The following is a 14,423-nucleotide window of genomic DNA, read 5'->3' on the forward strand; positions in this document are numbered from 1 at the left end:
CCAGTAACAGAACAAACACGCCAATAATCAGACAAACGAACACAACGGCTGGTTGGCAACAAAGAAGCGATGGTGATAAACGAATGCACTGTATGATTATGATCATGTAGGTGAAATAAATGTGAACATAATGTACTAGTGAAGGGCCTGTGTGTGTGTGTGTGTGTGTGTGTGTGTGTGTGTGTGTGTATGATTAGTGTTTTCAGTGATCACTGCAAAAATGATGTGTGAGATTGTGGGAGTGTGCAAGCCTGTTCCTTCTTTCCGCCAGGCCTGCATGTGCAACAAACAGGCTTTTACAAACCCCGCTCATCCTCCCACACCCCAAATATTCCAAACTCCTTCCTTTCCTCTGCAGCGCCTCTCATTTGCTGCTGGAGAGCATCGGCGCCCCCGAGTACCAGTGAGAGTTGCTGTCTGTGACACCGCCCCCTAGAGGAAGCGCTATGAACGGCTGACTGTGGCTGCCACTCACTGCTGGATACACGTGACCAATGGACTCGCTGTGTCGCCCGATGTGGATTTCGTCGTCGTCGTCCTCCGTGGTTTTGCGGTAAACCGGGTTGTCGAAGTTCATGCTCTTGGTGTTCTTGCGCCGCCAGTTGCGCCAAATCAGGTATCCGCCGGTGCAGAGTAATCCGATGACCACTGTGGCAAGGATAGGGACTGCATGTGTTTAACACACACAACAACAACAACACACGGCGGGAGCGTTAACACAGCCCAGGGGACACAGAGCAGCGCTTTAAGCACTCACACATACAAACACACCTCACACACTTTCCTTTATGCACTGAGGGCTCATTGTTCTCTGCCTTTATTTTTCAAAATTGCACATAATCTAATGCACACCTGTGAGACAGGTTCGTAGGGGAATCAGATCAAGAGGAAAAAGATGGTGGACTTCCACACACTAACTAGGAATTCATTTGTGTTCATTTTGTTGTTTAAAATATTTGAACATGTTTTGTTTGTAATGTATTCAAGGTAAAAGTATGTAAAAAGACTCTTTACTCTCCAATATGCAGCAAATATGCTCAACGTTGCTCGCCACAAGACTTTATTTACTGTTGCTAAACTGCAGTGATCAGCGTCATCTTGCAGAGGACATCCAATCCTTGTGGAAATCCGTTTAGGATTATCCACCGTGTTTTACATTGGAAGTGGGCCACCGTGCCAGGAAAAAAGACCACCTCTGTGAACATTAGTGAAAGTTGGGTCTGAAATAAAACACCAACACGAGGAGCAAAGGGGGTATTTCACACAGCCAATGCTATATGTTTAATAGGTGAGGCCATTGTTTAGGCATTCATCTAAAAACTTAATTGATCACAGGACAAGACAGGATAACCACTGTGGCTGTGGGAAACCCTGTATATCCATCCATCTACTATTTAAATAGAAAATCCATATACTTTTGAGGACAATGAGCCTTCATATTGTATACATACATTCTATTACATTCCTATGAAGTCTCAATCTTACAGAATGATCAAAACACATAAATATGAATGCACGTGCACAATTAGCAACGATGAATGCCTGCATGCATCATCACACACCCCACATCCACACACTCAAACACAAGTACATGCGTACACAATGACTGAACCACCATCGAATCCTGTAGTATTCAGGTCCTGAAGGAAGTGATTTTTTTTTTTTTTTACAAATCAAAGCCCTGCAAGGTTACTTAACTGTCATCTTGTGGTACAGTTGGGCTATGATTTATATTTTTGCACTAGCCTGGGGGAAGAAATCAAACACAATCTGCAGACTGTCGGACTCTGGTGTTTTTGGGTGGAATAATGAAAGACGAATGGAAAGGGGAAGAGGATGAGAGGCAAAGGGGGATTGGAGAATTTTAAGAGATAAGCTCTGTCTCTCTCTTCTCATTACCATATCAGCATGACTGCCTAGCTGCCCTTTAGGACCTGTGTGTGTGTGTGTGTGTGTGTGTCTACTTAATGTATGAGTCTATGTGTGTAGAGACCAACAGCCAAGCCAGAGGTGTGTCAACGAGGAGCGATAAAACAAGTGTGTGAGTGTGTTTTTGTGTGTATGGCATCGTCCGTAGATGTGTCTGCATCCCCTGTGGAAGCCCCATCTAATTGCTCTTTTGTTGGATAGGCACTTGAGATCCCTGTGTGACTGGGCTGGAAACCCCAGATCATCCTTTGTTCTTCTCTAAATGCTCAATGGTTTAAAAAAAAAAAGAAGAAAACACCAGCTCTTGTCTCATTTAGAAAAATTTCACTCCAATTAGAGAGCGAGACAACAGCCTGACTTTGGCTAAATACCGATAATCATTGTTGCCGTTTCCCCTTGTGGAGCTGTGGGTGGGCGTGGTGCATTAACGGATGTGAGCGGAGAACTGGGGTGCAGAAATCCGGCCCTTGTGGACCTCCAACAATAATTAACGTTTCAAAGCTGCCAAACAAAAGGCAGAATGGGGGGATTTATGGCTGCAATGAATGGCACGAGGACAGAATGAGAGATGATGTGGAAAGGGTTAACGGTCTCCGGGGTAGTTTTAATAAGCTGATATCTCGATCGTCGGGAATGAAAAGAGAAAAAAAAATTGCTTTATGATGTTTTGGAGCTCCCATAATTTATCAAAGTATTCAATATTAGGGATGAAAGAGATCGCAATTAGCGACATATGCTGCTACCATGAGGTCATTTGCACATTCAGCTGATTTCTCGGTTAGGTTATGCATGAAAGTATTACATATTTCCATAAAATTAGATTATCATTTAAATTAAAGCTAATAGAATAGATTGGCTTTACTAAGCTGGTTTGAACTTGCATTCTCTTATGCTAGTTGAATTGTAGTACGGTGGCCTAATATTGTTTCTTCTACGCTTCACCGACAAAATTGTTATTTCCCAGGTCAAGATTTCCACGGCTACCAAGACGAAAACACAATTTTATCGCATTATGCCCCTTTTCCTCCTGTTCAAAATCAGATTCCAGAAACCGTGTGACCCGCTGTCAGTCCACTGGGTCGGTCAAATAGGTGGACTGATTGCAGTGTGAGCATACTGTATGATCAGAGTGGGAACATGAGCTTAATGCTATAACAGCTGGTCAAATGTGATGACAAAACATGAACTGAATTTCCCCATTTGCTCAGATCTCATTAATAATGACATAATGTGCACATTACAAAGGATTGGCCATCGCTGGCTGACAAGCTTACTGGCCCATAATGGCCTTTTCTAGCCGTAGGCAAGGAGGCTATTGTTGGATAATACTACAGCTCACTACATTTCCTCAATCACTAAACAGTCATTTTGTGCTCAGCTGAAACCGACAGATGACACGTTCAAAAGACACAAATTGTAGCTGTTAAATCTGAAATATACAAATTTTAATCAGAGTACAAACTCTCAAACAAACCCAGTCTCACACACATGCAGCCAGACCAATAGAAACACACATTCACACTCAACGTGCAGGACTGGAGCGACAAGCAGAGACGGAGAAGCGAGGAGGGAGAAGCAGGCGGGCAGAAAGCAAAGGCAACACAGCGAGAAAGTAAAGAGTACTCACCGATAGGAATGACTATCCCCAGGACAGCTACAGTGATGTTGTTACCTATGAGGTAGTGATCATTCGCAGCTGAGATGAAGAAGAGAAAGAAAAATAAAACTAAGCAAAAGGTTGTGTTACGCAATACCCTTCCCAAAGGCGTTGCTAGAGAGAGAAACACAAGTTTGAAGCATCATGCTGGTAAAAAAAAACAACGTATTTGCATAATATAAGGGCAGCGAATCAATCGGATTTTTGGACTGCTGACTGGCTGTTTTTAAAAACAGCGTGTGCAAATGAAATGCAGATGAATTATACCAGGATGCCATACAAATGCAAATGAGATGCGTTTCAATACAAGACGAGACAAATGCAATTCCAGGAGGTAATGCATCAGAATTTGTACTAAAAACTAAAATACATTTATATTTAGGAAGCATCTTTCAGTGGAGGACTGAAACATGGTGGATAGTTGACTGACCTTGAGAGTGAATTTCAACACGCAGCTTTGTGTTCCAAGTCACTCTTTTTCTACAGCATGTCTTCATATTGCGTCACAATGCAACACAGTATGCATTTATCCTAGACATGCCTTGTAGCCTTACTCCCCTTCAACTCTCACCCCAACAGGTCGGTGAGCAGCGTGACATTAATCCTGCTCCCAACCCTCCCATTAGCAGCAGGCTAGCCATTAGCCAAAGTGTGATCAGATGGTTATAATGAAGTCTAGTGAGGAAAGATTAACAGAGAAGATCACAGCGCTGGCCCTGCATACTGATTGGCTCATTTAGAAAGAGACTCTGTGTCGCTGTATGCACAGAAAAGGCACAGATGGGAGGTGACGGATGGGACATACAATTAGGAGATACTTTCTCTCATAAATACAATCATATAGAGGAAAAATTGCATTTAGATAAATGCACACACACACACACACACACACACACACACACACACACACACACACACAAAGACTGTAACATCAAGAGGCACAGCAGGTGATTCGACTTCTGAGTGAGCAGTGGAGCGTCTGAGTCCTGAGTCAGCAGAGGTGAATTGGGCTTTCTTAAAGTATGAGTGACATCCAATGGGTCCTAAGACTCTAAAAGGCGGATTAATAGAATCTTATTAAAGCAGCAGTTGTGAAAGCAGCAGTCTTGGAAATTGAAGGCATAGAGAGAGAAAGTGAGAAAGTCAGAAAAAATAGAAAGAAAAAAAAGTCTCAATTTCATTAAGACTATTAATGCTGGAGGGATTTTAAGTTCAAAAAGAATTTGCTGTTTGCCTCAATGAAAATGTACCTATTTATATCCCTATATATGGCTCCTTTAAATATTACCCTATCATACTGTGTAGGTAACCTACAGTAGATAACAGATAAAGTCAACATATAATAATGTAAATATGAATTGCATACACAGCTAGTCAAATCTTAATAACATATTTCTATGGTTTTGATTATCTTGCAAGTTTATTTCATTTCAAATGTCATGTTTGCCCTCAAAAAGGACAGCCATCAAAGGGAAAATCAATCTGAGGTCTCGGTTAAAGCGGCCAAAATGAAAGGACAGGTTAACTTTCCCCCAAGTCGGCCTTAAAACAATACTCGCATGCGTTAAAACTGCTTACTGTTATCATTCCTCCTGTTTATACTGGCCATTTAAACATCCTCACCTAACATGCCTACAATGTACATGTAAGTGATGGGTGACAAAATCCACAGTCCACATGCTCCGAGTTCTTCTGAAGCTAATACAGAGCTTCGGCAGTCTTACTCATTAATTGAATTAAATAATTTTGTTTCTACAGACAATGTTTTCATGCTGACCTGCGGTGGAGGGATATAAACACAAACAGGGAATTTGCTAATTAACAACTTTAAAAAAACACTCACTTGATGTGTCTCAGACTGCTGCAAGCCTTTTATTAACGTCAGATAAAGCTTGGGATACATAAGTGGATTTTGCCCGCTTACATTGACAGCACATTAGGAAGGGATCTCTTTAGTTCCAATAGGAACAGCGAGCAAAACCTGTTTCAGTGTTCACATGAGCACCTATCCTTTTAACAGGGAGACAGCATGTTGTAGTCTTGTCCAATGCGGCAGAAAGATTGATGAATACTGGCATCAAGAGTAAAGGTTCAAATTTGTAAGAGCATAGATGCATTTGGGCTTTGTGTACCAGCTGTGGTTTGTATTTTTTTCCTTAAAGCATCTGGTTCTTCCTCGCTCCTCTATGCTTCAGCTTCAGCGCCGCACAGCTGATGCCGGCACACTAGACAGTGTGCACTGAGTTGAAAAATATTACACATGGCCTGTGGGTTGGGAGACGCGTCTTGCTCATGCCCCATTTTCTCAGCCGTGTCTGCTGCTCCACCTCTTATCTGGAGCACGTGTGGTGTGGTGAGGAGGCTGACAACTTCAGAGAGTAGAGGAAACATGCTTCTTAGTAACTCTGAGAAACCCAGGCCCCCAAAGTGGTGAGACTAGCTGTAGCTGCCATTCTCTTTAAGTCCCAGAAAATCACTTCTCTCTCCTGCCTCTTTTCCCATCCCTGTAAATGCTGTTTTCCCTCACCAACAGTGAATAATTCCATAACTCCCATCCTCCCTGTCCAAGTGCTGGACTGTCATGTTCCCTTTAGTGCTCTGTTCATTCTTTTTCCTCTCTGGCCTCTTAATTGTCTCTCACTGCACCTTCTCATTTGACGATCGTTAGCTTTTACTCCTCGCTCTTTTATCTAATTCATTTCCCCATTCTCCCTATGTCTCTAACTCTTCCTCCAACTCTCAAACCCACTTCTATCACACTTCCTTTCTCCTTCCCCCTCCGTCTAGCTTTTTCAATCTCACACCTTGCTTCCGATAATTTCTCAATATAATGAGAAATGTCTCTGATGTAAACGCAATATTGTCAAATTTGAGCAGCTTGCAAACTTTCTCACTTGCCAACCACATTTTCTTTAACTTTCTTCTCCTTCTTCTATTACATCTTTAATCATGTACTGAGCAGTAGGCCGTGTCACTAAAGTATAAGGCAGTAACTAAAGGTTCTTCTTGAGTGTGTTAGTGTGAATCAATTCTGGACATTGTTTTACTGTTAGTCTCCCATTTCAGTCTGAAAAGAGTGATGCAATGGCATTACAGCGAGTAGAATATACAAAGACAATGCACACATCCGCATGTTTAAGACACTTTCTTTCAATAAAAAGTAGAGGAAGATTTTTGTTTTGTTATTTTTCTATTGTTATAATGTAAAAAAGGACTTGAGGACAATTGTGTCTGCAGTTTGACAGTTACTAATATATTTATATATATATATATATATATATATATATATATATATCATGTAAATGTCTAAGTAGCAATGGCCAAAATAATTCAAACTGAAATAGATTTCTGCAACAAAACCACACTGTAGCATGTGCTGTGCAGCACAGTGGTTTATCAATGTTGCTCTATCTAGCAAGGATTCCTCCTTACTTCAAAATACAATTGAAGACTTTAGCGTGACGTTGTAAAGCATTGTTTCTGCTTTTATAAACTGCTGTCATTATTTGTCTGGAACTACAAACTGTAAAGTGGTATTTTTTTTAGGCCCGGAAAGCTACAATTGGTGCGAGAACGAGGAACTCAGCCAGTCTCAGGGAGCGAGTACGAAGGAGAGGAGCAGAGAGAAAGACGGAGGGAGAAAAAAAAGACAAAGAGAGTGAGAGAGGCTGTCAGAAAGTGAGGATGAGTTATGAGAGGTGTGAGGTGAGAATGGAGGGGACTGTCGTTTGTTAGCTCTGACAGCTCTGTTACACACTGCTCATGGGGGACCGACAACAAGCAGACCGAGAGATACACTTGTGAGTATAGTGTGTATGTGTGTGTGTGTGTGTGTGGGAGAGAAAAGCAGAGAGGGAAAAAGGACGTAAAATAGATCGACAGATGGTCAGACAGAGAAACGAAGGGGAAGCGAAGGCAGAGAGAGGAGGAAAACTGATGTAAGTAGTGGTTTTCAGCTCCCTGCTGTTTTAATGGCGGGTGGTAGCAGTAGTGGTGGCAGCGGAGCATTACAATCACGGAAGAACACACACACACACACACACACACACACTGTACTTCACACAAACTCACATTCTTATGCACGAACCCTGCTCACCATGCTCCTTACCTCTGTGGGAGAGGTTGGCGTTGCTCTCTCTCTGAATGCTGTTGGGGGCCACTGGGCCCAACAGGGGTGTGTGTGTGGATGTGGACGTCTGACGTGTGCTGCTGAAACTGGTCGTCTGTGTGCTCATGGCAGTGGGGGTCCGAGGCTGCTCTGTAGAGGTTCTTCTGGGGGTCTTAGGAGCGGCATGTGTCGTCAGGCGTCTGGTTGTGGGCCTGAGCGTCGTAGCAGCAGAGGTGGTGGTGGAGCTTACGGTCGCGGTGGCGGTGGTGGTTGGGCGAGTCGTGGTGGTGGTAACCGTTGTGCCAGTTGTCGTGGTTGTTGCAGTGGTTGTGGTGAGAGTTGCAGTGGTGGTGGTGGTGGTTGGAGCAGCCGTTGTGGTTGTTCTGGGTCGAACTGCATTAGAGAAACAGGACAATAATCATAAGTAGTTGGGATATTACTTGAAGACGCTTACAGCTGGCAAGTATGTTGACAACAACAGTTGTAGTATTTTGGCTGGGTGCTTCAATACACAGCAAGTAATGGGAAATTAAACTATTATATCATGCTCTCAACTCCCCGGAGTTTTAAAAAGAGCAGGGTGATGAGGCTTAAATAATTAACAGGATATTTTTATTCCTGTACGTAAATCAAACTGATGTTCAAAGCAATCAACGGAATTCTGCTGTTACGCATTACATAGACCAAACTCGTACACTTCAAAACTCTTTTCCGTTGTGCTTAGAATCATTCACTTGGATAATATATATTTTAGAACAATTACATTATTGTATGTAATATTATGGTGAATTATTGCTGATAATACCTTTCCCGTCTAAGACAAAGCAATCACTTTCACCACCTTTTTTAAAAAGTTATATTTGTATTTTTTCATTGGACAGTAATGATAAACTATGTGGCATAGGGAGAATGTTATGATATGATGACACATTTAAACAGGTCACCATTGATACCTTTCTATTTGTGTCATTTGACAACCATTATCAAAATTGTTATTAGTGATAGTGATTTGACAAATCCAAATGCATTTAGGGTTTTATAGCTGCAAAACTGATAAGGATTTGCCCTAAAATAGACAGAAACATAAAGCAGAGAGCAAGAGGAACATAATAAAAGGGGGCATTTTATCAAAACTTAATAAGAGCTCAGCAGAAATATTTGTACTGCATTAGGAAGTCCAAAAGTTGTCAGTGCAAACATTGTCTCTCTCTCTCTTGCTCTCTGCACACTCAAAAGCCATGTTCCCTCTCCCGTCCTTTCTCAGAGGGATTCCCTGAATGGTGGCCTACATACATCATCATCATCTCTCTTTCTCTGCTCCTGTTCAAACATGAAATGCAAAACAGCGCAGGTCTATTAAGGACAACAACATCACAAATGTGGTGAGTGTACAGGCTGGGGACTGGCTGAGTGGGGGGGAAATAAGGTCGGGGAAATAATGGAGGTGTAGCGTTACATTAAGCACAGGTATCTAATCCTCTTGGGCTTTTGAATCAATCATAATTAATACAATCAGGTTTGAATATTCTGCATTGTTGAAAGCTGATGGTGGAGACTACTGGATTTGGATAGAAGCTGTAATAGTCAATAGCCTTTTATGATTTAAGACCAATGAATGGGAATCTAAAAGATTTATTGTGAATAAGAGCAGACAAATTCCCCAATAGTATGAATATAGTTTTCATATTTGTTTTTGTATTTAATGATTTCTGCATTTACTGACAATTTTTTCTCCTGAAATGTTACACTTCAGGATGAGGGACACACGTGGGAATACCAGTATGGAAAGCTACAACTCTAGCACTGAAACCTATAAAGAAATGAGTTGGTCTAGCTGTGGTGAGAGCAGAACCTAAATCATATTTGGAATGACATGCTTTGGATAAAAGCGTCTGCCAAATGACTGTAATGTAATGCCAAGATTTAACTCATCCTACAAAACCAAAGAAATAACCTATAAACATTTCATTCAGCCTGTAATGGCCATCCATGAATAAGGTTGAATTCCATCAAAATACTGAATAGTTTAAAAGGTAAATATGTATTTAAAAATATGTATTAACTATGTGGTGGACTCCTTTTAGCAGTGTTAAGAGAGTGAAACTAGTTTAAAATCGGCATGGCCTGGCACTCCATCATGTCACCGTGATTGCAGCAATGTAGACTTCATGTGACATTCCTCAGCACAATCCTTTTAATTAAGTGTGCTGCTGAACTCCTCTGATTTATCGGTTTTCAGAGTGTGACCGACTTACCCATAGCACAGCGCCTCATGTCTGGTCCCAGCTCCATGCCATCGGGACAGGCACAGGTGTACTTGGGAGAGTGGTCTGTGATCTGCGGGGCCTTCAGACAGAGGTATTCACAGCCACCGTTGGGCAGACTGCCCATGTTGCAGGTATCTGGAGCTTGAGGAACAAAAGAGAAATAAAAAGAGGATTAAAAACGATTTGGGCAAATAGGAGTTTGTACATTTTTCATGACAAATGGATGAAATTATTTAAAAAAATATTATTTTGCTTTACATATTTTGCACACTTACATCTCTATTGAAAACTGTGCATTGAAAACCTTTTTTCAGGCCCAGTGAAGAGATGCGAAGGTTTTGGCAAAAGTGTCTAAACTTTCTTTTTTTTAATCTCTGCACTCAAATGAAACATATACAAGTATTTTCCCAACCCGAAGACTCAATGTTATGGAAAAATATTGCTACTCTTGTCATGTGGGGAAGCACCAGAAATAGGTCAAGTTGCGGTCGATTCTGCCTCCTGACTTGTGCGCAGTTTTAAAAAGCAGCACATCAGAGGAATCATCAGCCATCAGGGAAATCAGACACATCACTCACGACACACAGTGAGATTTTAATAAACTGGGAATAGGTTTGTGCGTGGTGTACAATATCTCAACATATCAAGTATGTAATATGAACAGCTGTCTAAACGAAACTCCAAATATCTTTAATCCGCGCCTTCCTTATTAAAAAGAAATGAGGCTCTTTGGGTAAAAGCAAGTCTTTGAAATGCCATGACACATTATCTCAAAACATTCTATGCTGAGGAGAGAAAGGGGCAGAAAGGTGGATGATGAGAGTAGAAGAGTGAAACAGGAAAGAAATCCAAGAACAGGAAGGGAGATGAATAAAAGCACAAGCAAAATAAAAAAATAAAAAAGATGACAAGGAGGGATATAACAGAGCATGGAGGAAAAAGAAGTAGAAGACAGGAGAGAGAGAGATAACATTTCTTTTAAATTATGGCCTTTTCAATTTGCAATAGCTTCAGTATTCCCCTGCTCCTCCTCTGTACTGCCTCCCTTAGGTCTAGAATAAGAACTCAAATATCAAACATAGGCTTCAAAGCACAGCTGGATGGGAAAAAAATATAAATAAAAAATAGCACACCAATGAGAGGATAGGAAGAGAGGCTCTTTTGAGGAAGTGTGTCTAAAAATGATGACGTTCAAATATGGCTCCAGCGTGTGTGGAGGTGTATCGTGGCAGCCAATCATTAAGTAGTGATTTTCCCATTTGGGGTTTTGTTCAGACGAGCATACAACTAGGAGCTACTATTCTACATGATGAGATGATTGTTTTTAAAAAGATATAGGATTTTAAAAACGAACAAATTAAGAAGAGAAGTTATAATTCAGACATAACTGAATGTTGTTTCTAGAGCAGCAACAGTTGAGTCACTATATAAAGTCATTAATATCTCACTGGAAACAAATGTAAAATGTCAATAAATGAAATAACATGTCAATAAATGAAATAATAAGTGTGTCTCAGCCAGCAGAAAAGTAAAAAAGAAAAAAAAGAAGCTTTTGGCCGATGGTGCATACTGTGCTTGTGTAAACATAGCGGCGGTGGATGAGACTGCAGAGAGAGCTGATTGAATTAGGTTTCACTTTCGTTGACATGTCTGTGGTTGTTGCACAGATGTATTGATAAAAACACAGATATGCTTAACTAGCAAGCACACACGCAAGTGTTCATTTTCACACCTGCAAAATACAATGTAAAAACATCAATGTAATCACAAATCAGGTTACAGTTTAATACGTGGATCCTTTGGTCCGTACATGGACAATCCAGGTCTTTATTACCAGGAAGTTCAATGCTGAAATACACATTTTAACTTATTCTTTTTGATTAGACCAAGCTCTAGTATGAGCAAGCATGATTAGAGCCCATAATGCCTAAACCTGTAGCTCCTCATCTTATCAGTTACCACCGTAGAAACTAATTAACACCAAAAATATCCATGTCAAATCATTGTTGCAGCATTTCTTACCCTTGGGCTGCCTCTGTTCATGAAACACCACCAGGTCCAGGGGGTTGTTGAGGTGCTCTGCCACCTTTGCCACATCATGTCCCGTCAGTCGGTTGACACTGTATATCGCTTCATCCTCCAAGTCCGTCCAATATATGCGATCCTGGATTAAAAGAGAGAGAGAGAGAGTGAAACCAAAAATAAGAACGTACATTCTACTGAATCCTTCACTCCCCTAAATTGATAAACATGGAAGAATAAAGGATCAAGTTTCAAAAGAAAAAAAACCTAATATTTGAAGACCAAATTTTGAGGCATCAGAGACTGATTTTAAGGAGATGTTTTAATTAAACCTGTGATAACTTTAATACAATTTTAATTTAAGGCAAATTAAAAAAATGAAAGGTTTGAAGACGAAAACATTAATAATTGAAGTAAGGTGAAAACGTTGCATTTTAATCAAGGACGTTTCAACGGACTGAATAAGTAATGTTGCAATATAAGAGCGAGTGGTTTTAACTGTATTCTCTGACACAGCATCCAGCACTCAATGCTGGCAATCAATTAATGCTGAGCAAATAACACTTTTGGAAATATATTTTGTCAAAATGTAGCACCCCTCCGTGCCTTGTCAGAGCTAGTAATTAAAGATGGTGATAAGTGATAACAATGGTATTGATGAAAACAAAACATTTTCTCTTGATAAAGTATCGGGCATACAGCACTGATCTGGCATTTCAGCTAATGAAGAAAGTGGAAGCGGTATTTGCCATTTGTTGTTTTTAGTCATTTTAATCATAATTAGTATTCAACCAATTTAATAAAACAGAGGAGGGTTAGCATCTTTTGGCGATGATTTACACTCGAGTCAAAATAACCTCTCAGCGCACGGTGGATAACCATAGTTGTGTTTTAGAAGAACGGTTTCTAGGTCAGTGTGCGTCACATGAAAAACATGGAAATTGTAATACCCTTTGTGGCAACTACACAAAAATTGCTTCACAGCCTAGCTCTACAAAGTAAAGGCCGTCTCCGTCTTCTCGCGAATCAATAGCTGCGTGTTTGTGTTGCACTAGTATGTAATTTACATACCGTGCTCTGACTGGACAGTTTTCTCTAAGGTAGCAGCTGCACCACACACAAGGACTTTGTTCATTTCTTGAATTACAGTTTGTTAAATGTCAATTTTTTTAACATGTTACGGGCTATTGAAAGTGTCTTAATATGACAATCGTGTCCAAGCTTAGCATTGCTGTCCTATATCTGTGCTGGAAGAAATCCCGACTCCTCTTGGAGTGTACCTTGGAAGGGCATTCACATAAAGCTGAGCTCTTCTCAACCTTTGTATTGGTGCATAAAATCAACCATACAGATACAACAGTGATGGTTTCAGAAAACACAAATTTAAAAGGACATATATACAGTAGTATGTACAGGGACCTGTTGCTGCAAATGCAATAATCTGGCATTAAACAGCTACACAACATCCATGATGAAGAATGGCCAGATATCGACGTCACTATTTCTCCCTATTGTAAAAGTCCCTTGTCTAAAAATGAAAGACTAAATACTACCAGCTCTGACCCGTGAGATCATTCTCTCATCTTTCACTTTCCTGCTGAATTTCTCTTGCTCGCTCTCTCTCTCTAACACCTCCTCCCGGTGCTCTTCAGTGACACTACAGTATAACAGCATACGCTGCACAAGTGGTAATGGCAACTTGGTTTCCATGGCAGCTGCAGACATCTAAGCAGACACGCATTAATTAAGAAAAACACAACAAATGGGAGCAAGAGAAAACACACAGGCGTTGAGATCACAGGAAGGTTAAAAAAAAAGAAAAAGGATGAAGAAACAATTCAGGAGGTGAGTGTGAGACAGAAAGATGAAACAGTGATGGTTCCTAAAGGCATTCTTTTCATTAGGCTCAGGTTGTGGTTGTATGGTATTTTTTAAAAGGGCATCGACCTTGGGGTCCAGCCACAGATTTGTCTGCTGTGTGTTTGTGTGTCTCTGTGCTGTAATCCACACTCTCCATTTGTGCCGGCTTATCAGCGGATGTAACCTTTCTCTCACCTTCTCCTTTTCCATCCTTCACTCAGCTCTCTATCCCCCCAGCTCCCCCTCACTCAGATTCAGATAACCTTTACCTATATGACAGTAGTGCTGAAACAATGAAAGACAAATATCAGCCATGTTGATAAAACAATACTCAAATCTATCATTCCATCTCTCCCTTTGCCTTTCTGTCTCTGTGGACGTCTTTCTTGGTCTCTGTCAGTCTCCGCCTCTGGTTTTCTCTTTCAATTTCTCTACCGTCGGTCTCTGCATCCGCCACTTCTTCTCACATTGAAAGCTTCAAACTGCAATGCAAGACCTGAGAAGGTCATTGCTCTTCGTCGTGAGATCAAGGTGGATCTTTCGCACACACTTAGAACTTAGACACGCAAAAAAGCTCTCC

The 14,423-nt window shown here is 40.9% G+C and overlaps 1 protein-coding gene across 1 annotated transcript in view; it reads right to left on the reverse strand.

The window, feature by feature from the left end:
- Window positions 1-364: 364 nt before the first annotated feature.
- lrp8 (low density lipoprotein receptor-related protein 8, apolipoprotein e receptor) overlaps window positions 365-14,423 on the reverse strand; it is a gene marked incomplete at both ends in the record, with an annotated part of 146,469 nt that continues 132,410 nt past the window's right edge. The window contains 5 exons of the mRNA XM_079157710.1: window positions 365-666; window positions 3,557-3,625; window positions 7,695-8,087; window positions 9,950-10,102; window positions 11,984-12,125. Of these exons, the coding sequence (XP_079013836.1) occupies window positions 365-666; window positions 3,557-3,625; window positions 7,695-8,087; window positions 9,950-10,102; window positions 11,984-12,125 (1,059 nt within the window). The remainder of the gene's footprint in view (window positions 667-3,556; window positions 3,626-7,694; window positions 8,088-9,949; window positions 10,103-11,983; window positions 12,126-14,423) is intronic.

The sequence above is a fragment of the Pholis gunnellus genome (genome assembly GCF_910591455.1).
Source record: "Pholis gunnellus genome assembly, chromosome: 4".
Classification (NCBI taxonomy): Eukaryota; Metazoa; Chordata; class Actinopteri; order Perciformes; family Pholidae; genus Pholis; species Pholis gunnellus.